The sequence below is a fragment of the Scyliorhinus torazame genome, chromosome 11 (assembly GCF_047496885.1).
Source record: "Scyliorhinus torazame isolate Kashiwa2021f chromosome 11, sScyTor2.1, whole genome shotgun sequence".
Classification (NCBI taxonomy): Eukaryota; Metazoa; Chordata; class Chondrichthyes; order Carcharhiniformes; family Scyliorhinidae; genus Scyliorhinus; species Scyliorhinus torazame.
In genome coordinates, this window is record NC_092717.1 from 108,373,476 (window position 1) to 108,399,911 (window position 26,436).

Here is a 26,436-nt window from a genome sequence, read left to right on the forward strand (position 1 = left end):
CCTGGCTCGTGGTCCGGACGAGGGCAGCCATTTTGTGCGCTTTTCGAGGCCTCCCGCGCTTGTGCGCGCCAAAAACTACAGCAACGCTGAGGGACGTGATGCGCAGGCGCGCTCGACGCAAGACCGAACTGCGCATGCGCAGTGGCGCAACGAACGCCATGACGTCACGACGTGCGGCAACTGTGGAGCCACACATTTAAAGCGGCAATGTCCCGCAAGAACCCGACAATGCCTCCGCTGTGGCAAGGTGGGCCATTATGCTGCTTACTGTTGAGCAGCTCAACCTGTCAATGTTCCCCAACTCCGACAACCTCGCAGGGACGTGCGGACCATTCAGCCTCCATATTACGAATCCTGCCCAGACGATATCCAGACCAGTGACACAGACGACCGGGACGCCTTCCGTGTTGCGGTCATTGATGGGAACCGAATGTCTCCAGCCAGGACCCACCAGCCGGTGCAAGTTAACACGATCAATCCGGGTGATGAATGGTGAGCCACCCTAACGGTCAACCGATCACCGATAACATTCCGTCTGGACAGTGGCGGCTCCGCCAACCTTATGGCATGGTCAGCCTTCTATGCCATGAAGGTCAGACCACCAATTCGGTCGTCCCGTTGCAGGATGGTCGACTACAACGGGAACGTTATCCCGGCTATGGGATCCTGCCAGCTCCAGGTGACATACAACACACACACGGCCACACTCTCATTCGAGATAGTCGGATCATCGAAGGACTCCCTGCTAGGCGCACAGGCATGCAAGGTTCTCCACCTCATGCAACGAGTCCACTCTCTCTCTCCAGACGGCACATCTGACTTCCCGGATGCAGAGTTCAACGTACAGCTCCAATCGCTCCTCGCCCACAACCAGGAGGCATTCAAGGGCATGGGAACACTGCCCTATAGCTACAGAATTCGGCTCAAACTGAATGCCACCCCGGTCATTCACGCACCTCGCAGGGTCCCAGCGCCACTCAAAGACCGCCTCAAGCAGCAGCTGCAGGATCTCCAGGACCAAGGGGTCCTATCCCGGGTCACGGAGCCCACGCCGTGGGTCAGCTCCATGGTGTGTGTTAAGAAGCCCTCCGGCGATCTCCGGATCTGCATTGATCCAAAAGACCTCAACAACAACCTAATGAGGGAACACTACCCCATACCCAAACGGGAAGAGATCACGAGTGAAATGGCCCGGGCTAAAATCTTCACGAAACTGGATGCCTCAAAGGGTTTTTGGCAGATCCAACTGGATCTGTCCAGCCGAAAACTGCACCTTCAACACCCGTTTCGGCAGGTTCTGCTACAACCGAATACCATTTGGCATCATCTCAGCATCCGAGGTCTTTCATAGGATCATGGAGCAGATGATGGAAGGCATCGAAGGGGTGCGCATCTACGTGGACGACGTCATCATCTGGTCCACCACACCACAGGAGCACATCTATCGTCTCCAGCGCGTCTTTGCGCGCATACGGGAAAACGGCCTGCGCCTCAACCGAGCCAAGTGTTCTTTCGGCCAAACCGAGCTGAAGTTCCTGGGGGACCACATTTCTCGGTCAGGGGTCCGTCTGGATGCAGACAAGGTGAGCGCCATTACAGCCATGCTGCAGCCGGCAGACAAGAAAGCAGTGCTACGCTTCCTAAGCATGGTCAACTTCCTGGGGAAGTTCATTCCCAACCTTGCCCCCCACACGACAGCTCTGCGCCACCTCGTCAAGCAGTCCACGGAGTTCCAGTGGCTACACACACACCAGCAGGAATGGGAGGAGCTCAAACCTAAGCTCACCACAGCACCGGTATTGGCGTTTTTCGACACATCTCGTGACACTAAAATCTCGACTGATGCCAGCCAGTCCGGCATTGGGGCGGTGCTCCTACAGCGGGATGACACTGTGTCATGGGCCCCGGTCGCCTATGCCTTGCGGGCCATGACCCCCACAGAAAAGCGCTACGCGCAGATCGAAAAGGAGTGCCTGGGCTTGCTAACCGGGATAGACAAGTTCCATGAATATGTGTATGGTCTCCCGCGGTTTACCGTTGAGACTGACCACCGCCCTCTGGTCAGCATCATAAATAAGGACCGGAACGAGATGACCCCTCGCCTCCAGCGCATCCTACTTAAACTTAGGAGGTATGACTTCCAACTGGTCTATACCCCGAGTAAGGACCTTATCATTGCGGATGCCCTATCTAGAGCAGTGAGCACACCGCCAGATTCGGAGGGGTTCGTCTGTCAGGTCGAGGTGCAGGTGGCTTTCACATCCGCAAATCTGCCAGCTGACGACTCCAGTCTGGCCCGTATTCGCCGAGAGACTGCGGCCAACCCCCTTCTACAACGTGTGATGCGCCACATGACAGGAGGGTGGCTCAAAGGGCAGTGCCCGCAGTTCTACAATGTCCGAGACGACCTGGCCGTCATTGATGGTGTCCTTCTAAAGCTGGACCGGATTGTGATTCCGCACAGCATGCACAAGCTGGTCCTCGACCAACTACACGAAAGCCACCTGGGGGTCGAGAAGTGCAGACGGAGGGCCCGAGAGGCGGTATACTGGCCGGGCATCAGTGATGACATTGCCAATATGGTGCTCAACTGTCCCACCTGCCAAAGGTTTCAACCGGCGCAACCTCCTGAGACGCTTCTGCCCCATGAGCTGGTGACGTCCCCCTGGGCGAAGGTGGGTGTGGACCTCTTTCACGCGCTCGGCAGGGACTATGTCATCGTCATTGACTACTTTTCCAACTATCCAGAGGTCATACGCCTGTACGATTTGACATCGTCCGCTGTCATAAGGGCCTGCAAAGACACCTTCGCTCGCCACCGCATTCCAATGACTGTCATGTCGGACAATGGGCCCTGTTTCACCAGCCAGAAATGGTCATCTTTTGCTGCCTTGTATGGTTTCACACACGTGACGTCCAGCCCTCTGTATCCCCAGTCCAATGGAAAGGCGGAGAAGGGCGTTTACATCGTCAAGCGGCTCCTCTGCAAGGCTGCTGCTGCCTGATCGGATTTCTGCCTAGCCCTGCTGGCCTATCGCTCGGCCCCACTAGGCACTGGCCTCTCACCAGCCCAGCTGTTGATGGGTCGCGCCCTCAGGACCACTGTGCCTTCCATTCTGGCACCCACAACCAACTATGCTCCGGTGCTACACAAAATGCAACAGCAGCGCGGTCGCCAGAAGAGGGCATATGACACACGGGCAACTGAACTTCCCGCCCTGGCCCCTGGAGACGAAGTCCGCATCCACCTACCAGAAGGTGGCTGGTCAGCACCTGCCGAAGTTCTCCGACGCGTGGCTCCCCACTCGTTCCTGGTTCGCATGCCTGATGGATCCATTCGTAGGCTCAATCGCCGGGCTCTTCGCCTACTTCCACGCTCGCTACGGGAACTTACACCGACACCGCGCCCTCCTGTTGTTCCTGATATCGACTTCGTGGAGCTTCCTGCCACCATGCCCCTTCCGTCGTCGCCCGTGGCCAGGCCCATTCCCCAGCCGGTGGTTCCAGACCCACCCTTGAGGCGGTCAACCCGAATTCGTCGCCCACCTACTGGACTGGACTTATGAGACTGCTTGTACATTGAACTCATAATACCACTGTGTTAATATGTTTCTGTTCTTATCGTTACAGAAATTCGTTTTATCGTTCAACATTTCCCCGTTCTTTGTTTATGGTACAACCTCGTTGTTATGTCGCACCCGACATCGCCCCTTGTATATAGTTTAGCCCCATGTACATGCTGTAAATATTACACACACACACATTTAGCTACACTCAGTACACATCTCTATTTATGACCACGTAGGTACATGTTCGTGTAAAAAGGGGGGATGTCATGATATTCAGGTAAACATCATAGCACATACATACATACACACTGATGGACAGATCAACGGACCAATCAACACACACAAAACAACAGCCAATCACAGGCAAGAGCATACACAGTACAAAACAGACTCCTTTCTGAGGCATGCAGCCACTCAACAGAGCGTTTAGCGCTGGCTGTATGCAAGCATCATGCAAATCAGCAGATAGTATGATGCTTATATTTTCGTGTCCTGTCCAATTTCATGGTCCAGGATCTAACTTGCTGCTGAGTAAAAGTTGCAGTGTACAAATGATGATGTGTTTGTGCACTACAACAGTGCCACCTTCTGTCACACCAGTAGTATTGCACCCTACAATCTGGGTTTTTTAATTCATTCAAGGACATGTGTAACTGTTACTCGAGTCATAGAGTTTCCAGCACAGTAAGAGGCCCTTCGGCCTGACATGTCTGCACCAGCCGTCAAGCACCTATCTATGCTAATCCTATTTCCGTAGCTTTGTCCATCCCTGATTGCCCTTGAGAAAGTGGGGGTGAGCAGCCTTCTTGAACCGCTGTAGTCGTCCACATCCCCGTTAGGTAGATGTTCCAGGGTTTTGATCCAGTGATGATGAAGGGACAGCACAATATCTCCAAGTCAGGGTGGTGATGTTTCCATGTGTTTACTGCCCTTGTTTTTCCGGGTGTTAAAGGTCATGGATTTGGAATGCACTGCAAAAGAAGCCTTAGGGAGTTGTTGCAATGTATCTTGTAGATGATACAGACTGCGGCCACACTGCATTGGTGGTGGAGGGAGTTCATGTTTAAGGTGGTGGATGAGAAATTGCTGCAACAGTGGTTTGGAGCTGAGATGTTTGGCATCCGGCAATAACAAACATTTTCCTTTGTGCTATGTTTGACAACAACCAATGGAGAATTTTACCCCTGGTCTCCATTGACTTTAATTTCCCTAGGGCTCATGGGTTCAACACTTGATCAAATGCCCTGGTGTCCAGGGCCGTCACTCCCACCTCACCTCTGGGATTCAGCTCTTTTTCCATGCTTGGATCAAGGCTTTAATGAAGCCTGGAACCAAGTGGCCCAAGGAGAACCCAAACTGAGCATTGGTGAGCAGGTTGTAAGTGCTGCGATTGATGGTGAATTTTATTACTTTGCTGATGAGCGAAAGTAGGCTGATGGGGCTGGATTGGATTTGTCATTATTATGGACAGGACATAGCTTGACATTTTACCACTTTATAGAGTAGAGGCCAGTGTTGTGGGTGTACTGGAGTAGCTTGTCTAGAGGACTGACTAGTCCTGGGTTACACATCTCCAATACTACACCCAAGGTGGCCTTTCCTGCAGGCAATGGGAGTGGATTGTATTGCCTGAAGATGTGTGTGTGTGTGTGTGTGTGTGTGTGTGCACGCACATCCCCACATCTGGTTGAAAATCATGTGAACATTTTGATTTTAAATATTGCTTAACAGATTGCTAACATTTGAAAATATTAGTTGAACTCTTGTGATCGTTCCCAAATCTTGTTTTGATTTGATAAGATCTACACGTTTCACATGCTGTGCAATGTTAGTTACTAGGTGCCTGAAGTGAGCTGTATTTTTACTGTTAATATTTGGATAATTATGCTTGCTTTAATAACCATATATAAATATTAGTTTGCCTCATTTAGCAGAAATCTTATTTCTAGATTAGGAGATTGTGCCCCCCCCCCCCCCCCCCATCCGAATGTGAATTCCCGTAGTCCGGTGCAGTCTTGTGGGTCTGCAGAATTGTAGCAGATGTTATCCTTCAAATGAAGCATAAACCAAAGAGATCCAACAGCAGAATTTAAAGAGAACGGGGCTTGGCCAAGAGTCCTCCCTTAATCAAACACCATCCAGAAACTCATTTCTCACATTCTACTTGTTAAACTTTGCTAGCACAGACCTTGCACTTCTCAAAATAGTTCAGTTGAAGAATTATTTTGATGTTTTAATGAAGGCCCTTTATGAATGTAATTATTCTTAAAAGAATAATTTGTGGAAGAGTGTCTTTGAGCACAGCAGTCAGCAGTTGTTCCTCTGAGGTCGCAGCTATTTATATGTCTTTAACGTCACATTCCATTTTCGTGACAGCAGAACTTTAAATATGGCTTCCAGCTCCTTAAAGTTGAATTTGCACTTGTCCAAACCTGGAATTAAAAATTGCACTCAGAAAACGCAAAACTTTGAACATTTTAGTATCCAGACTATAAAAAAGGGCGGCACAGTGGCACATTGGTTAGCACTGCAGCCTCACAGTGCCAGGGACCCGGGTTCAATTCCGGTCACTGTCGATGTGGAGTTTGTACATTCTTCCCGTGTCTGTGTGGGTTTCCTCTGGGTGCTCCGGTTTCCTCCCACAGTCCAAAGATGTGAACATTCGGTGGATTGGCCGTGCTAAATTGCCCTTAGTGTCCAGGGATATGCAGGTTAGGTTATGGGCTTACGAGGATAGAACGGGGTGGATGGGTGAATGGACATGTGGAGAATACTCTTTCGAAGGGTCGATGCAGACTAGATGGGCCAGATGGCCGTCTTCTGCACTGTAGGGATTCTATGATTCCATAAAAAACATGTGCCGGTCTTTTTTTTTAAATACTACTTTATATTTTTTGGCATGGTGTATTGTTAGTTTTAGATTATATTTGGTGGGTTGAAAATGACACCACACCATACTTCCGGTTGCGGTGATGCCTAGCTAGCCGCACGTTTCGGCGGCTCCAGCTCCGACGGACCTTCGGGCTCTTTTAAGAGCCCCAACGGGGAATTTTTCGACGACGCAACCCGGTGTGGGGTGTGTGAGAAGGGAGACCCCCCCCCCCCCAACGAAGGAGGAAAAAAACGGCGGCGGCGGCTGCAGCGCGAGGAATCGTCGACCAAAGGGTCAGAAAGGGAGAAGCACAAGATGGCGACGGAGAAAGCGCAGGCGACATGGGGGCCTGAGCAGGATGAATTTTTGAGACGGTGCGTGGAGCTGCTGAAGAGGGAGGTGCTGACCCCGTTGCTACAGGCAATTGAGGGGCTCAGGGAGACACAAAAGACCCAAGAGACAGAGCTCCGCGTGGTGGAGCAGAAGGTGACAGAGAATGAGGACGAGATCCTGGGCCTGGCGGTTAAGACACAGACGCACGAGGCACTTCATAAAAAGTGTACTGAAAGGATCGAGGCCCTAGAAAATGGAGCGCGAAGGAAGAACCTTCGGATACTGGGTCTCCCGGAGGGTGTGGAAGGAGTGGACTGTGGAGCTTATGCAAGTACGATGCTGAGCTCACTGATGGGTGCTGGGGCCCCTTGGAGGTGGAGTGGGCACATCGGACCCCGGCGAGAAGACCAAAAGTGGGAGAACCACCCAGTGCGATAATCGTGCGATTTCACCGCCTTAAGGAGAGAGAAGAGGTCCTGAGATGGGCTAAAAAGGTGCGGAGTAGCAGATGGGAGAATGCAGTGGTACGGGTGTACCAGGATTGGAGTGCGGAGGTGGCGAGAAGGAGGGCGAGCTTTAACCGAGCCAAAGAGGTGTTGCATAAAAGGAAGGTGTGAAGTTCGGGATGCTGCTGCCGGCAAGACTATGGGTCACGTATCAGGAGAGACACCATTGTTTCGAGACGGCGGAGGAAGCATGGACCTTTATCAAAGAGGAGAAATTGGATCGGAACTGAGGGACTGATGCTGCAGGAAATGTTATTGTTAATGTTATGGTTGAAGTTAATTGAGAAGTAAATTGGGAAGGGGGGAGACATTGGGAAATGTGGGCGCCGGTGAGGGGGGAAAGACGGGACATAGTTGGAGAATGGGGAAGGGGAAGGGGAGGGGGAGGGGAAAAGGAGCTGCGCCATAAGAGGCGGGTCAGGTAAAGGGATGTTCCCGCGCCAGAAAGAATAAGGCGGGAAGACAGGCGCAAGGCGGATGGGAGTTCCCCACACGGGGGGGTCGAGGAGTGAGCAGGAGTAGCCGGGGTCAGTTGAAGTCAGCTGACTTATGGAAGTAATATGGGGGGAGCAATCACGCTAGAAGGAGATCTAGCGGGGGGAGGGGGGGGTGGACAACTGGGTTGCTGCTGCGGAAATCCAAAAGGAAATGGCAAAAGAGTGGGTGGACGGGGATGGTATGCGACTGGGGGAGCGAGTGGGAGCGCGGAGGCGGGATAGGGGACTGGCCTAGAGAAGGTAATGGCTAGTCGACACGGGAAGGGGGCAGGTAGCCCCCTAGTGAGGCTGATCACGTGGAACGTGAGAGGCCTGAACGGACCTATAAAAAGGGCCCGAGTGCTCGCGCATTTGAAAGGACTAAGGGCAGACGTGGTTATGCTCCAAGAGACGCACCTAAAGGTGGCAGACCAAGTTAGGCTAAGGAAAGGATGGGTGGGACAGGTGTTCCACTCAGGACTAGACGCAAAGAACAGAGGGGTGGCCATTTTGGTGGGGAAACGGGTAGCATTTGAAGCAAAGAACATCGTAGCAGATAGCGGAGGTAGATATGTAATGGTGAGTGGCAGGCTGGAGGGAATGGAGGTCATGTTGGTTAATGTGTATGCCCCAAACTGGGACGATGCGGGATTTATGAGACGGATGCTGGGGCGTATACCGGACCTGGAGGTAGGAAACTTGATTTTAGGAGGGGACTTTAATACTGTGCTGGACCCGGGGCTAGATAGATCCAGCTCAAGGACCGGAAGAAGGCCGGCAGCGGCCAAGGCATTTAAGGGGTTTATGGACCAAATGGGGGGAGTGGATCCATGGCGATTTCTTAGACCTAGGGCTAGGGAGTTCTCCTCCTTCTCCCATGTCCATAAAGTGTACTCCCGGATAGATTTTTTTGTTTTGGGAAGGTCGTTGATCTCTAGGGTGGAAGAAGCTGAGTACTCAGCCATAGCGGTTTCGGACCATGCCCCACATTGGGTGGACCTGGAATTAGGAGAGGAAAGGGAACAGAGAGCACTCTGGCGATTAGATGTGGGATTGATGGCGGATGAGGGAGTGTGTGCAAGAGTGCGGGGGTGTATTGAGAGATACCTGGAGGTCAATGACGACGGCGAGGTCCCTGTGGGAGTAGTATGGGAAGCACTAAAAGCGGTGGTCAGAGGAGAGCTGATCTCCATTGGGGCCCACAAAAGGAAAACCGAGGCCAAGGAAAGGGAAAGATTACTGGGGGAGATTTTAAAGGTGGATAGGGAATTTGCAGAGACTCCGGAGGAGGGACTGTACAGGGAGAGGAGACGACTCCAGACGGAGTTTGACCTTCTGACCACCAGAAAGGCGGAGGTACTGTGGAGGAAGGCACAGGGGAGGAGGTATGAATATGGGGAAAAGGCTAGTCGCCTGTTGGCTCATCAATTGCGAAAGAGGACAGCAGCGAGGGAGATAGGAGGAATTAGAGACGAAAAGGGAGACACGGTGCGAAGAGCAGGAAAGATAAATGAGGTGTTCAAGACCTTCTATGAGGGACTGTATAGGTCTCAACCCCCGGAGGGAGAGGAGGGGATGCGGCAGTTCCTGGACCAATTGAGGTTCCCGAGGGTGGAGGAGCAGGAGGTGGTAGGCCTGGGGGCACCAATTGGGGTGGACGAGGTTATTAAGGGACTGGGAAGCATGCAAGCAGGGAAGGCTCCGGGACCAGACGGGTTCCCGGTGGAATATTACAGAAAATATGTGGACTTGTTGGCCCCGTTGATGGTGAGGACGTTGAATGAGGCCAGGGAAGGAGGGACTTTACCCCCGACGATGTCGGAGGCGACGATATCGCTAATTTTGAAGAGGGATAAAGATCCGTTGCAGTGCGGGTCCTATAGACCTATTTCATTATTGAACGTGGACGCCAAATTGCTGGCAAAGGTACTGGCATCGAGGATAGAGGACTGTGTCCCGGGGGTGGTGCACGAAGACCAGACAGGGTTCGTAAAAGGGAGACAACTGAATGTTAACGTGCGACGACTATTAGGGGTGATAATGATGCCCCCAGTGGAGGGGGAGGCAGAGATAGTGGCGGCAATGGATGCAGAGAAGGCATTTGATAGGGTGGAGTGGGAGTATTTATGGGAAGTGTTAAGGAGGTTTGGGTACGGGAACGGGTTTGTTAGCTGGGTTAAACTTCTTTATGGGGCTCCAACGGCAAGTGTAGTTACGGGTCGACAAAGATCGGAGTATTTCCGACTATGTAGGGGAACAAGACAGGGATGCCCGCTGTCTCCATTGTTGTTCGCGTTGGCAATTGAACCTCTGGCCATGGCGTTGAGAGACTCCAGGCAATGGAGAGGGGTGATTAGAGGGGGAGAAGAACACCGAGTCTCGTTATACGCAGATGACCTATTGTTATACGTGTCAGACCCAGCGGGGGGGATGATAGAGGTTATGCGAATGTTGAGGGGGTTCGGGGATTTCTCGGGGTATAGGCTAAACATGGGGAAGAGTGAATTATTTGTGATACATCCAGGGGACCAGAGTAGAGAGATAGAAGGCTTGCCTCTAAGGAAAGTGGAAAGAAACTTCCGATACCTGGGGATTCAGATCGCTAGGAGCTGGGGAACCTTGCACAGACTTAATCTGACACGGCTGGTAGAACAAATGGAGGAGGACTTCAAGAGGTGGGACATGCAGCCTCTGTCGCTGGCGGGCAGGGTGCAAGCAATTAAGATGATGGTCCTCCCGAGGTTCTTATTTGTATTTCAATGTCTCCCTATACTAATCACTAAGACCTTTTTTAATAAAATAGACAGGAGCATCACGAGCTTCGTGTGGGCAGGGAAAGTTCCGAGAGTAAGGAGGGGGTTCCTTCAGCGTAGTAGGGACAGAGGAGGATTGGCACTACCGAACTTGGGCGATTACTATTGGGCCGCCAATGTGGCAATGATACGTAAATGGATGATGGAGGGTGAGGGAGCGGCGTGGAAAAGACTGGAGAGAAAGTCCTGTAAAGGGACGGGTTTAGAGGCGCTGGTGACGGCGCCGCTACCGTTCTCACCTAAAAAGTTTACCACGAACCCGGTGGTGGCGGCAACATTGAATATCTGGGGACAGTGGAGGCGACAGAGAGGGGTGCGGGGAGCACTGGTGGGGTCCCCAATCAGGAACAACCATAGGTTTGCCCCAGGAAAAATGGATGGAGGATTTCAGAGCTGGCACCAGTTGGGAATTAGGAGGGTAGGAGATTTATTTATAGATGGGACTTTTGCGAGCTTGGGAGCATTGGAGGAAAAGTATAAGTTGCCCCGGGGAAACTTCTTGAGATATATGCAGGTGAGGGCGTTTACTAGACAACAGATGAGGGAATTTCCGTTGCTCCCGACACAGTGGATTCAGGACAGAGTGCTTGCAGGGGTGTGGGTCGGAGAGGGCAAGGTGTCAGAGATATACCGAGAGATGAGGGAAGAGGGGGAGGAGTCGGTGGGCGAACTAAAAGGAAAGTGGGAAGAAGAACTAGGGTTGGAGATAGAGGAGGGCATGTGGGCTGATGCCCTAAGCAGGGTAAATTCCTCTTCCTCATGTGCCAGGCTTAGCCTGATTCAATTTAAGGTGCTACATAGAGCACACATAACGGGAGCAAGATTGAGCAGGTTCTTTGGAGTGGAGGACAGATGTGGGAGGTGTGGCGGGAGCCCGGCAAACCACGCACATATGTTTTGGGCGTGCCCGGCACTGGAAGGGTATTGGAAGGGAGTGAAGGGAGTGATTTCGAAGGTGGTGAAGGCCCGGGTCAAACCAGGCTGGGGGTTAGCTCTATTTGGAGTTGCGGATGAGCCGGGAGTGCAGGAGGCGAAAGAGGCCGACGTCGTGGCCTTTGCATCCCTAGTAGCCTGGCGCAGGATCCTACTCATGTGGAAGGAGGCGAAACCCCCCGGACTGGAGGCCTGGGTAAATGATATGGCGGGGTTTATTAAACTGGAGCAGATAAAGTTTGCCCTGAGAGGATCGGCTCAAGGGTTCACCAGGCGGTGGCAGCCATTTCTCGACTACCTAGGGGAACGTTAGAGGGAAGACAGATGACCAGCAGCAGCAACCCGGGGGGGGGGGGGGGGGGGGGGGGGTTAGTTTAGTTTATGTCAAAAGATAATGGGGTTTAGTTATTTGTGTGTTGTTAAAAATTTCTTTACTGTTACGTTTGCTTTGTAAGAGGGGAAAAACTGTTGTTTGGAAAAAATCTTCAATAAAATATATTTAAAAAAGAAAATGACACCACAGAAGCAGAGGCCCTCCGAGTGGAGACATGCAGCATCTCCTGCAGCTCCCCAGCAACACCCTATGCTGGGAAGGGCAACCATGCACACGTCCCCTGTGCAGCCAGTGTCAGATCAAGAGATCACGCCTCTTCTTTTTATAAATTTAGAGTACCCAATTCATTTTTCCCAATTAAGGGGCAATTTAACGTGGCCAATCTACCTACCCGGCACATCATTGGGTTGTGCGGTGAAACCCACGCAAACACGGGGAGAATGTACAAACTCCACATGGACAGTGACCCAGAGCCGGGATCGAAACTGGGACCTCGGAGCCGTGTAGCAGCAGTGCTAACCACGGCATCACCGTGCTGCCCTTAGAGATGATGCCTCTTCACCTGTCTTTGGAGTTGCTGTCTCCTCTCCTCCTAGGGCTGCTGTACCTAGGCGGGCTGAAAGCAAGAAATCAAAGAGAAATATTGGATGCCAAAAGAGGGGCCTGGGTCACACCATCTGCAGCTTGTGCATTATGCCAGAGAGCAGGATGAGGATGAATTGGGAGTTGCGTTAAAAGGCTTCCGTGTTCCCGGTGACGCTGGATCCCGAATAATTCCAATTGCTGATTTGGCACTCTGTTCATGAACTTGGACCACGCAAGGCAGTCAATTAGTTTGCATGTGCACTCACTGAAGAACACTGAAGAAGGAGTGGCACGGTGGCATAGTGGTTAGGGGGCGGCATGGTGGCACATTGGTTAGCACTGCTGCCTTACTGGTCCAGGCCCCGGGTTCAATTCTGGCCTCAGGTGACTGTGTGGAGTTTGCACTCTCTCCCCATTTCTGCATGGGTTTCCTCCTGTCCAAAAGCAAGACCAAAATGCAGATAAAGGATCTAAAATCGGAGCAGTAATGATGATATGAAATTATTGAACACATTGTTGAGTCTGGAAGGCTGTAACATGTCGAATCAATAGGTGCTGTGCTGTTCCTCAAGTATATGTTGAACTTCATTGGAAGACTGCAGTGGAGGTCAGTGTGAGAGCAAGGCAGTGGATTAAAATGGCAGGTGACCAGAAGCTCAGTGTTACTATCCCATTTGATACAATTGGACGGGAAGATTCCAGAATGTAACTCTAGCTCAAAAGACTGTAATTTTTACTTTTCTTTATAAACGTGGTGGAACAGAGTAACAACACCGTTAATAGGTTCAACAAAAGAAAAAAAATGATTTGACATGAAAAGTTGGATTATTTTACAATTGACCTGTACTCTCCCCTTATCTTAACAAATGCACACCAATTTTAAGACTAACAAGGATTGCAAAGTACATCTTTAATCTACAATGGTCCCGTTAACATAAAGTCCCTTTTAAGACCATAAGACATAGGAGCAGAATTAGACCATTAGGCGTATTGAGTCTGTGATCCACCATTCAATCATGGCTGATGTGTTTCTCATCCCCATTCTCTTGCCTTCTCAGATTGGTTGTGGTCAAATACACATTCTGCTCTGAACTCAAGTTAGTGTCTGTGGATTTCCCCTCCGAATCCCCTTAGATGATAATCACATGACAGTTTCCAAATTCCACTCCCCCAAAACACCCTTTAAAATCTTTTCTCATTAGTATGCTTTCCCTTAGCAGTTTGCATTTTGAAATCCAGACCAGGGTTTCCAAATTATACTTTCAAACAAAGTTTCTGTTCCACTTTTAACAACAAATCCAGTCCTGGGTTTTACACCACCCCCTTTTAGGTTTCCTTTGTCTTTACTGATTTTACACAAGTTCAGAGATCCAGTCATTGATTTCCATAGTTATTTCAACTCACTGTAGTAAAAAAAAATCGCAAACCTGAAAATCATTTCAGATATTTTTTTGGCATCTCAGCCTTCTTCTCAGCTCTGTCTATCTTTACTGAACAGTGCTCTGTTCTAGTATCTTTAACCTCAGACTTCTTGGAAACCTATCTTAATTTCTCTAGTTTCCTTAACTAGCTGCTCTTCGGATCTATGCACTTGATTTCTTAACCATTACTGCATGCTATAGCTTTTCTTCTAGCAAAGCTTAAAAAGATGTTTCTTCTCTAGCCTTCTAAGACCAACTGCTTTAGGCAGAGCTATGAGAGCTGTCTTCTCTCTCACTATCTATCTTCAACTGCCATCAAATTAGCTAAACTAAAACTTAAAAGCATCTCTACCTTACAAGGCCCCAGTTACTAAGCAACTACTGCTGTTTTATTTATTCTTCACACCATAGCCCTCTCTGCGCACAATAGAAACACTGTTGGAACGTAACCCATAACATACAAACACGTTTGTCTGGCATGAACCGAACTATAGATTTTGCCCTTCCAGGCACAGAAACATTAAACACTACACCTTATTTCTATTGTTTACCAATACAAATATAAATCCCTTAAAACTACCTTTGTTTTCCTAAAATCAGATTCATGAGGACTAAATGGAAGAGTTCTGTAAAGTGGTCACCCAACTTGTGCTTGGTCTCAATGTAGAACAGAATGGGTGAGCAATGCACACCTTCCCCTTTACCTTCTCTCTCCTCACTGGTCTCAAACCCATATTGCAGGTGAAGCAGCAATTTATATGCACTTCCTTCAACTTAGTATAGTATATTCACTGCTGAATAGCTGGAGATGTCTAAAGCAGCAGGAAGTAGATATGAGGCTGGCATCTTTGGAATGTCTGTGAAGGTGAGGCCTGAGACCTGAATACTAGGGACGATTTATGATTAAGTGATGAGTGTGTGGTGCATTAAGTGATGTGGGATGTTGGCGGTGCAATGGGTAGATGTCATGTAAAGATACATGAGGTCATCACAGTTCTTGTGGCACACCTACTAGGTCCTCAGAGCCAAACTCTGGGCATTGATCTTCTTGACCACCTACCCTAATTCGTTTCAGAAGGTGTTGTTTGAGGGCCTCTTGCCTTGCCCCCCTGCTAAAACACGGCCTCTCTCCTCATGTCTATTTCCACCACTAAGGCCTCCAGCATCACATCCATGACTTTAGAATTGAAGCATTGGTATCCATCCACATGGTACGGGAATTGAACCGTGCTGCTGGCCTGCTTGCTGGCTTTGAAAGCAGACCAAGCAGGCCAGCAGCACGGTTCAATTCCCGTACCAGCCTCCTTGAACAGGCACCGGAATGTGGCGACTAGGGGCTTTTCACAGTAACTTCATTGAAGCCTACTCGTGACAATAAGCGATTTTCATTTTCATTTCATTTCATCAGCAGTTACTTCAGAATTAGTGCAGCTTACCTTAAAGAGAGGCTGACTGCCTTTTACTTTTCGCTAATGACATGTTAATGTATTAAAATGAAGTTTCTGGGCTGCCTTGGTGTGATTCTCACTGTCCCCACCGGAGAGGGGGGAGGGATTCCAAAACCCGATTACGCCAGAGAGAATCACGTTTTTCGATTTCCTCCGGATTTTGATCCCAAGCCGAGTTTCTCACAGACTGAGTTAGAAGCCTCAAAATCACCCCCATAATTTGTTTTTTAAACTGTATTTTATTACAGACATGTATCAAAACAGGGCCGGGATTCTCCCCTACCCGGCGGGGCGGGGTGTCCCGGCGGGATGGAGTGGCGGGAACCACTCCGGCATCGGGCTGCCCCAAAGGTGTGGATTTCTCTGCACCTTTAGGGGCCAAGCCCTCACCTTGAGGGGCTAGCCCCGCGCCGGAGTGGTTGGCGCGCCGGCGGGAAAGGCCTTTGGCGCTATGCCAGCCGGGGCCGAAAGGACTTCGCTGGCCGGTGGAAGTCGGCACATGCACGGGAGCATCAGCGGCTGCTGACTTCATGCATGCGCAGGAGGGGGTGTCTCTTACGCGTCGGCCATGGTGGAGGCTGTGGCCGAGGCGGAGGGAAAAGAGTGCCCCCACGGCACAGGCCCGCCCGCGGATCGGTGGACCCTGATCGCGGGCCAGGCCACCGTGGGGGCACCCCCCGGGGCCAGATCGCCCTGCACCCCCCCAGGGCCCCAGAGCCCGCCCGTGCCGCCTAGTCCCGCCGGTAAGAGAGATGGTCTGATTCTCACCACCGGGACAGGCATTCCAGCAGCGGGACTTCGGGCCGGAGAATCGCCGGGGGGGGGGGCCGCCGACCGGCGCGGCGCGATTCCCGTCCCCGTCAAATATGCGGGGCCGGAGAATTCGGCAGCCTGCGGGGGCGGGATTCACACCAGCCCCCGGTGATTCTCCGACCGGGGGGGGGGGGGGGGGGGTCGGAGAATCCCGTCCCAGGTTACAGCACATAAACATTCCGGGAAACAGACTTCCCAGCAATCAACGAGACAGCCTGGACATATGTTTTCCCCTTTTTCACCCTCTAGGGAATCCCCTCCAGACCTTTCGCGCAAAGCCCCTGTTCTGCAGATACCTGAACTCACTCCCCCTCGGCAGCTCTACCCTCTCCCTTAGCTCCTGCAGACTGACGAATCCTTCCTCCAAATACAGATTCCTCACCTTGGCCAGCCCTACTTCCCTCCACCTCCTGTATACACTACCCATCCTCCCCCGGCTCAAACCCATGATTCTCGCACAGCGGCGTTAGCACCGACATCCCTTCCATCCTAAAATGCCTCCTCAGCTGATTCCATATCTTCACCGTGGCCTGCACCACCGGGCTCCCTGAATACCAACTCGGAGTCATTGGCAATGCTGCCGTCACCTAGCCCTCAAACTAGACCCCTTACAATATTTCTCTTCCATCCTAACCCACTCCATCCCTTCTCCTTCCCCCGATAGCCGCACCTTATCCACATTCGCCGCCCAATAATAATGAAGCAGGTTCGGCAACGCCAACCCCCCCTGCTGCCTCTGCCTCTGTAGCAGGGTCTTTCTGACCCGCGATACCTCCCCCGCCCAAACAAAGTCCGAAATGATCATGTCCAATTTCCGAAAAATCACCCTCATAATGTGCACAAGGCCACTTCTAATCTGACAGCTTTCTGAAATTAAGTATATCATATGATAATCAAGTATGTCGCAATGGGGGGAAATGGCATGTGGCACAGTGCTTAGCACTGGGACTGCGGCGCTGAGAACCCGGGTTCGAATCCCGGCCCCGGGTCACTACCTGTGTGGAGTTTGCACATTCTCCCCGTGTCTGTGTGGGTTTCACCCCCAGAACCCAAAGATGTGCAGGTTACGTGGATTGGCCATGCTAAATTGCCCCTTAATTGGAGAAAAAATAATTGGGCACTCTAAATTTATTAAACAAATGTCGTAATGAAATCAAGTATGTCAGAATGATAATAGAGTATGTCATAATGATAAGCAAATTCCAATTATGCCAATAAGTTATTTCACAGCAAAAATTCTGCTGAATTCCACAAAGGTAGTTATGTATTCTGTCATGACTCTGAAAGAAGCAGTAGCAACAATAGCCAGATAACTGAAGGATGTGGTTCCAACCCTTTCAGTGCAATGAAATTACACCTTATTGGTTTCCGTACAGGTTATTTTTGAAAGTCTGCCCTTCAAATTAGCATACAAATATTGCACATAACAGTTTGTCAATGTGTAGTTATTTTGTTATATAATTATTGTCTAATTATACCCATAAAAATGGCTCAGGGAAGATTTAAAGCTTCTTTGTCATTCGGATAACTTGTAACTTTTCCATATCAGTCAAGTATATACTTTAATTATTTTTATGTCATTCCGCACAGCATTCTATTTCCTGATATGAATATAACTTTTCTCCCATTACAGCTTACATTCCAACTCCAATTTACTTCGGGGCTGTGATTGACACAACCTGCATGCTTTGGCAACAGGAATGTGGTGTTATTGGCTCCTGCTGGGAATATGATGTCACATCATTCAGATTCGTCTATTTTGGACTGGCAGCAGGCCTCAAGTTTGTTGGTTTTATTTTTATCTTTGTAGCCTGGTACTCAATTAAACATAAAGAAGACCACTTGCAAAGGTGGAGACGCAGAGCCTCACCCATAAGCACTGTCAGTGAACTGATCAGTAATCCAGGGACCCAGCACAACTATGCACAAACTCGATCATGTCCTAGTTTTCAAACAAGAGCTGAAGACAGTGAACATCCAACGCATTCCGGATCAGGCCAACATGTAGCACAGAAATTACCTGGGACACTCCAGGACACAGTGAAATTCACAGCTAAGACTACACTGGATGATATGGCAGTTGATCTTTAGGTGAATTCATATAGGCAGTTGTCAAACACAAATAAGTGATGGCTGTTTTAAAGTTTAGTTCTTTGACAGAAGCGCCCTTTGGGAAGTTTCTCCAGGTAAATCACAGAACCTGTGCCTTTTTAATTTAAAAAAAATGACATAGACTGACCAACAGAAACAGATGTCCACAAACCACAGCATACTGGAGGGCCAGAAATCTGAACAAAATTAGATTCTCAGATACCTGGTATCATTTTTAATCTTATGGAGTGACCATTTGCACTCAAAGTTGGTATTTGGAGGGATAAGAAACAGAGATAATTGGTGAACAAGCAGAGGGGTAAAAAATAGAATCAATGTAAGTAAGATATGTTGTTTTGACAAGCTTTCATATCATTTTTAATTAAATGCTATTCTCAACTGTTGTATGTGATGTATTAAAAACCTCTGCTTGTTCAAGCTGCGAGCTGTTAGAAGATGCGCTGGGGGTAGATTTCTAACTTGGTGCTGGGGCATGAAACTGCCATTGTGATGGGCAGCCCATGTTAGAACCCGCCTGCCTATCAGCTCCATGGTGTTTCAAAAAGGTGGAGCCACTATTATGCCAGACGGCCAGTTGGATGTCACTCGGGTCAAATAAATTATGTGCAAATAATCACTGTTAATGGAATTATCTAAAACCTTGATAAACATTTTACTAGACATTAAATTATAACATCTTGCAACGGTAAACATAAAATGCTGGCAATTGGAAAAGGTATCAGATTTTGACAGCCTTGCTGTATATTTGCAATATTTTCTGTTTTTATTTCCAATATCTGTAATACTTCCTTGTGCCTTTGCAAGGTGGGTAGGAACCATAAATGCCAGGTCAGTTCAATGCCCACATTTGGTAGCCCAGTAGAAGAAGATGGCATAGTGACCCAGCTCTAAGGAGCAGCACTCGCGTGCACAATAGGGCATCAAATGTGTGAACTCCCAACAGCAACACACAGGTTTGCTGGCCTCCTGTGGCGCGTTTTACAACGGCGGTGGCTGCTCACCTTTAGCCGCTGACAGGATATTCCGATTCTAATGGTGCACTTAGCCACGGTGGGGTTGGCGGGATCTCGGGAAGGGCCGGGAAACCCTGCCCTCTACTGCCATGGCCACCCAGTGCTCAAAATATTCAGAAAAAGTTTCGACAAAAACCTGTAGATAAGAAAAAAAAGATATAAACACGACAAGCCGGAAATAAAAACGAGGAACATTGTAAATAAATCGCAAATTTGTCATCATCCTTTAAGAGAGTCACATTTTTCAGGTGAGAGCTTTTATTGAATCTGAAATAATAGCCTGTCTTCCTCTTTCAGATCCCCACTACCTGCAGTGCATTTTTCTGTATTTTACATTAGGAAATATTGTATGATATGTGGGATACCGGCTGACTACTTTGTGTGGGACAAAGTGAAAGATTCTGACTGTAAAATTAAATGAAAATAGGTGCAGACTGTTACCCTGTAACTAAGCTACTGTGCTTTACCCATGTGTGCAACCCGTCTTATTGATGTCACCCTGACACTGACTTGGTTAAATGCAAATAGAAACCAGGATAAACATTTCCCTGGCTGTTCCAGTAGATTTCTGCAACTCCGATGATCAACTTGGAAATTACACTGGGCCCAGTCCCTTTGAAAAAGAAGGAAGCTTCCTTTTGTGTGTAACAAGGCAGGCATGTCAGAAGGAAAAGGCCTCCATATACTGGGGACCTGGTATTTGCTCAGAGCCAGAAAGTCGAATGTAATAAAAGTTGAAGTATTGGATGGGAATCCTCAAAGAGTGTGTTCCTTGCACAACCTGCCAAATTCATAGGAGGATGCCATTGTAAATGTATCTACAGTTTTTCCAGTCCAGAGGCGGGCTGCTTGCCAGATGAAAATAACTCGAGTAGCAAAAGTCAGGGAAGTCTGACATTGCAAGGATGGGGCTGTCAGATTGAATTGGACATTGTTGAGGAGATACAGATATTGTAGCAGAGGGCAAGGTGGGGAATGAATCAGACATCATTGGCGGGTCCGAGTCCTCGTTTGTAACTTACAAACAGCAATGCACTAAAGCCACATACCTCACCGATCTGACCCTTTTTGCAACTCGTTACCTGCTGGGAATTCTGACCTCCCAAGTGTTAAAATTAAGAATTGAGTTAAAATGGAGGTATATAGCCTTCTGAAAAGATTTTTGTGACTGAACTGCCTCCTGGGAGCAGATTGCTTGCTTACCACCTCTGTTAAAACTGAAAATGGGGTTGGTCACAGGAATTTGAAATTTATTACCTTCCCTCTTGTTTTCCACTGACCTCTTCTTGGGAATTTAAACTCCTCCCCATGTCTCTAGGTTTAACATAGAAATGATGACAATTTCCAGTCAGAGCTTGGACAGCCAAAGGTAGAGAGAGTTTAGACGTTTCCGAAGATACTCTCTTATATGGGGTACCTTGCCCTGGAGTTCCCAGCCATTGCCGGAGGTCAAAGCTGCTAACGTATTCTAACGTAGCACCAGCAAACATCATTCAAATCCAGTGCCCCCTATTAATCCTGAAAGCTCTGTGGGGATGGGGCTGGGGTGCTAAAAGTCGCTGGGAACATAACCCCAGCATGACTGCCTTTGCATTTTCAGAGACCATGGGTTGAGAATAGTTTTCGGCTGATTTTCTGATCCAGGCTGTGTGGCCTGCTGGGTATTTCCCCAATAGTCTCATTTGCGTTATTTGGGTGAGTTGTTGCTGGCATTTGTTGCACCTTCTCCCCATGCAGCTCACCCATTTCACGTCACTGGCTCGAAGCTTAGCCCCAAGATGTCGTGTTGGAGTGACAATGAGGGTGGGTGGACACTGGAGTAAGGACTGTTCCAGGCTCCTTAAGAGATTCTTTTTTAATTTTATTTTTGTAATCTTACCATTCGTCAGCAGTGGCTGAAGAATCCAGAGAGGAACAAGTCTGACTCTTGTTCTGCTCTGTAATGTCCCAATTTTCCACAGGGGGGCCTGACATCTGCGTACATATGTACGGGGTCTACCACCTTAAGTAGCTTAAAATGGTTCAACCCAATATCAAGTCAGACATTCGGCTCCTGAAATTGGCCACTGTTTTGCTTGTTTTACATTTGTAAAAAAACTGGAATAACATTCACTTCCTTCCCCTGTATCTTGATGGCCACATCAGTGATAAACTGTCCACAATATTTTTGTTAAGTGGCATTTTTTGATTTATTTGTTTCTTAGCTCGATTTCAATACATGCTATGATATTCATATTGCAGCATCATGTGTTTGTGAAAAAATTAGGAAAAAATTACTATGAATTATATAATTAAGTCATGTTCCTTTAAACATAAAAATGCGAGATCAGAATTTTATTAATATTTATTGTAACAGGATGCCAAATGGGTAATCACCTAGATCTAGAAATGACCATTGGTTATTTTAACAGATAAAGACTTAACATGGGCAAATTACATCCCTTTGCCCACTATTTTAGAACAACTGTTCATGTGTTTATTTTAGATTGTTTAACATCCTTTACATAAGATTGACTTAACAGCATGTTAAGCATTCATCGTCTGATATTGCCATAGCAATTTCTAGGCTTAGATCAGGGTCAACTTTGGTTTTAGTCAGTTATTACTGTGAGAGTTACATATCCACGGTAACTATCTAAAGTGTGCACAGCAATATATCTTACAACTGTATTAAAAGCATATGCCAAGGTGAAGTGTATTGATTTTCATAAGAGAGATTGAAAGCAAAAAGGTCAACGTTTGCAAGAACTGGTATACAAGTTGCTTTTGGTCTCCCCTTTGCAGCTATTTAATTTAAGGCATTCTGAAGAACTGTCCACTGGTAAATATATATAATCATTATGTTTGTTGGTTTTGTACTTAGCAAGTGTCTTGGTCATTTTTAACTTGAATCAAAGCAAATAGAATAGGATTTAATAAAAAACTCGTCATTGCACTTAATAGCAGAGAAAATAATTGGATTGGAACATGTAGTATATTTCCAAAGTTGTTTTTTATAATTGCAACACACATTTATGTTATTAAAATATAACTGATGCAGGAAAACTTTGAAATACTTGAATATTGAAGTGCAATATTGCATGCATGTTTACTGCTGTTGACCTGCATGCATGTTTAAAGTTTTTGTTTCTTTATGACAGTAAGCTGCCTGGACAGTTCTCATGTAGTATTACGCTGATTGTAATTTATCCAACACAAATTATTTAACATAACCTGTAGAACAATATTTAAATTATACACTGTCAGATTAGTATGATTCTTAAAGGTAAAATGGTTTTCACATTTCTACACTTTGGATCTCGTAAGTACTGTAAACGTTAGTTGGATGTAATTTAGGACGGCATGTAGCAGATAATTCTGTTGAAATTGTATAGTCAGTCACCTAGTGAGCTCAAAATGTGTTTAATGATTCAAGACTGTTAATTGGAGTGATTTTTAAACTCGCAGCAGGTCTTAAAGTGCTGATGACACTTCTATCATTAATATTTTCTAAAATTGTTTCTTTTCACTGTTCACCTTTTATGACCTCTCTCTCTCTGATCTCCATTCTACAAAGTCCCATCAGCTTCTCCTTCCTTTCTTGTTATGTTCTAACATCTCAATGATCTAAATCTGTCCCATTCCTATGAGTTCAAAAATATTTTAAATGATAATAAATTGATGGTGAGGTATGGTTGGCCCATGGCACAGCCTGTCACTCAGGGCAATATACTCATGGACATCCATCTGATATTACATCCTCTCCTCTCCAGCCAGCATATTCCATATGCTAAGTTCAACAGCAGCTCTTATGTATAAATACTGTAGTTCTAGAACAAAGAAATAGATAAACAAAGAAAAATGATATAATTATGCTTAATAGAAAATCTTAATGCTGCTGTGTTTTTACTGCGTGGAGAGTAAAATATCACTGATCTGAAGTTCTCAAATTGATTTGATCAATAATATGTATTTATCCAGGTTGAATGAGTGATGGTTTACAGTGTGATAAACTCCTAAATGTAGTGCAACTCCACTTTTGTGGTCAGATTTGAAAATGAAAGACTGGACAATTGACACTGGGGAAAAGTGTTGCTGAAAGTAGGTAATTAATAAAAGTTATACTGTATTTTATACAACTCACTTAAATTTAATTAGGATCTCTGTAGTTGTAATTTTCAGTAAGGTGACAGTAAGAAATAAATGCTAGTGTACTTCATAGAGAACACTCCTTGTCCTAATGCCATGGCCTGCAATATATGTCCAGGATTAACTGCCAGAAATCCATAGTATCTTGTTCCACAATTATCTTTTTCCTTAGTTATTGTGTTTTTGCCAATTTTGATTTGCCAATGTTATATCAGCCCTGCCAGTCTGAAGGCGGTGATTCCTTTTATTTAATGGGTGCTTGCTACTCTCAGGTACTTCACCCAATTATTCATTTGTGTGCACAAGAGAGTGAATGTTGGCAGGTTACACAACTAACTGAGCTCCACAGCTGAGCTCAATCCATCCTGACGTAACATTTCCAGCAGGGGTCACTGGTAAGCAGCCAGGACCTGGAACACGGTGAGTTATTCACCCAAAGCAATTGTAGAACCGTTACTGCCTTCCTGGCTAAAATCAGGTAACCAAGCACACCATATATGCCTCAACTACTCACTGGATTAAAAAGAAAATGAATAAAAGGTTTATTGAGTGCAGGTGAATTAAATTCTTATACAATTTGTGTCGTGGGCATTTGTAACCAAACATACCTCTACCAGCAACATCTTCCTTCTGCAGATGGGAACATTCAATGGGAACAGGAGTCGACTTGTACTTTTCAAAACAATGCTAAAACAATCATCAATTGTACTGGATATATGAGTGGTGTGCTTGTGATGAACAAAGAAATGGGAAGTGACTGGTTCAAATTGTTTTGTTTTTGGAATATAGTCAATATTTGAGTTTTCTAAATAATTGGTTTATCGATGTACTTATTTCAAAGACGGTAATAATGATTATTGTAAAGCCTTTAATTGCTTCCTTATGTTATCAGGAACATCTGTAAACATCATGTTCATTAACAACCTGTTTACAATAAATACTTGAGATGTTGTCAATAAAAGAAATGCAGGTGAAATAATATTCCCAGTTTAATTAGAGCATCTTGAATTAAAAAACTCAAAACTTGGGAAGATTTTTATGTCATAATTTATGCATATGACACGAATGATTGTGTTGCAAATGGATACAGTGTACATTTATAATAGAGCTTTTTTCCCATCAACAGTTTCTTTAAAAAAAATGTATTTCCCAATTTATTCGAAAAGTACAAAAACATAAATAATCCAGGGAACACATTCCCCCAACTCACAGCTTTACAGTCTGTAAAATGTTTCCCCTTTATCACCCCGCTTTCCTACCCCCCCCCCCCCCCCCCCCCCCCACTCTCCCACGACAAACAACTCCTCAAACATGGCCATGAACAGCCCCCACCATGCCTCAAAACCCTCTGCTGAACTTAATTTTCTCCAACTGGAGGAAGTCGTATAGGTCCCCTAGCCAGGCCGCCAGCTCCGGTGGCGTACTCGATCGCCATTCTTTGCCAGGCAACCAGAGAGACAAAGGCCACAGCATCGGCCTTCCTCTCCCTCCCCTCCTCCATCAGCTCCGGCATTTCTGATATCGCAAAAATCGCCACCATCGCAGCCTGACCTCCACCCCCACTATCTTTGTTGGCGTCCCGACCACTCCCGCCCATTATGTCTCTAGCTTCTCACAGCCTCCGAATATATGCGCATGGTTCACTGGTCCTTGCCCACACTTCTCACACTCGTCTGCCACCCCCTGGAAGAACCCACTGACCCTCGCCGGCGTCATGTGTACCCTGTGTACCATCTTAAACTGTATCAAACTCATCCTCGCACACAAGGAGATTGAATTCACCCTACGCAGTGCCTCACTCCCCAACCTATCTCCCTCCCAATTCCTCCTCCCACTTCTCCTTGATCCTCACCAATTGCATACCCCCCTGCTCTCCCAGCTACCCATATAAGCCCCAATCCTACCTTTGCCTTCCATGTTCGGAAACAGTAACCGTCCCAAAAGGGCATATTTCGACAGCCTGGGAAACTCTATTTGCACCTTCCGTGCAAAGTCTCACTTGTAAATACCTAAATTCACCTCCCTTTGGGAGCTCTACCCTCTCCCACATCTCCTCTGTGCTTGCGAACCTTTCTTCCAGATATAAATCCCTCGCCCTCAGTAGCTCTACCTTTCTCCACTTCCTGTACATACCACCCGTCACCCCTGGCTTAAACCTGTGGTTCTCACACAACAGCATTAACACCAACATCCCCTCCATCCTAAAGTGTCTTCTCAGCTGGTTCCATACTTTTATTGTGCACTGTACAACCGTGCTCTTAGTATATCTTCTCGGTGCCAGCGGCAATGCCGTCGTCACGATGGCCCTCAGGCTGGACCCACTACAGGACTCTTCCTCCATACTCCCCATTGCTATTCTAGTGTTATCCTAGCTATCCGGCTTTAAGGGGTCTCATCTCAGTACAATCAATCACATGGCACCATTTCGGAACAGACCAGGGGAGTTCTTCACAGTGGCCGAGGCAATATTTAACTCTCGGGGCACGATTCTCCCAAAAGGGAACTGTAGCGCACAAAGACTCCGTGAGACGAATAGAGTGAAGTCGATGAGGCTTTATTAAGCGTGTCTGTTCCCCCGCAGCTCGATAGTAGAATGGCCTGCGGGGGAGGACTCCGGCTTCTTATACTCCGCCTTCAGGGTGGAGCTAGAGGTCAACGGCCAACCAGGACCCGGGATCTGTCAGCCAATGACATTAGGGCTTCCAGTCCCACATGACCCCTAATACATACTACCACATTCACCCCTTGTCAAAAATGAACCCGGCGGGGTGATGCTTCGTATGGTGGTAAGGGTTTACAGGGCTGGTCCTGGGAGGAAAAAAACATTCACATGGCAATACAGTATTGTACAATTTTGTCCTGTTTCAACTATTTACAGAAGGTATCGGGAGAAAAGCAAAATGTTCTTGTGAAAAGTCCATATATTGATTTAGATCGATGCCACGAGTCGGTCGGGCGGTCTGGTCGTCCGTGTCGATCGCCTCGGCCCCGGTGGTGGTGGTGGTGGTGCTTGTACCGGTGTTGTCGTCTCCGGGAGCCTTACGGTTTCCACTTGGGCTTTATTCTTGGTCGGGCCTGAG

At 47.6% G+C, this 26,436-nt stretch overlaps 1 protein-coding gene across 1 annotated transcript in view; it reads left to right on the forward strand.

The window, feature by feature from the left end:
• The window catches only part of slco5a1 (solute carrier organic anion transporter family member 5A1), a 300,251-nt gene extending 275,877 nt beyond the window's left edge, over positions 1 to 24,374 (forward strand). The window contains exon 9 of the mRNA XM_072467599.1: positions 17,737 to 24,374. Within this exon, the coding sequence (XP_072323700.1) occupies positions 17,737 to 18,194 (458 nt within the window). The 3' untranslated portion in view covers positions 18,195 to 24,374. The remainder of the gene's footprint in view (positions 1 to 17,736) is intronic.
• The last annotated feature ends 2,062 nt before the right edge of the window (positions 24,375 to 26,436 follow it).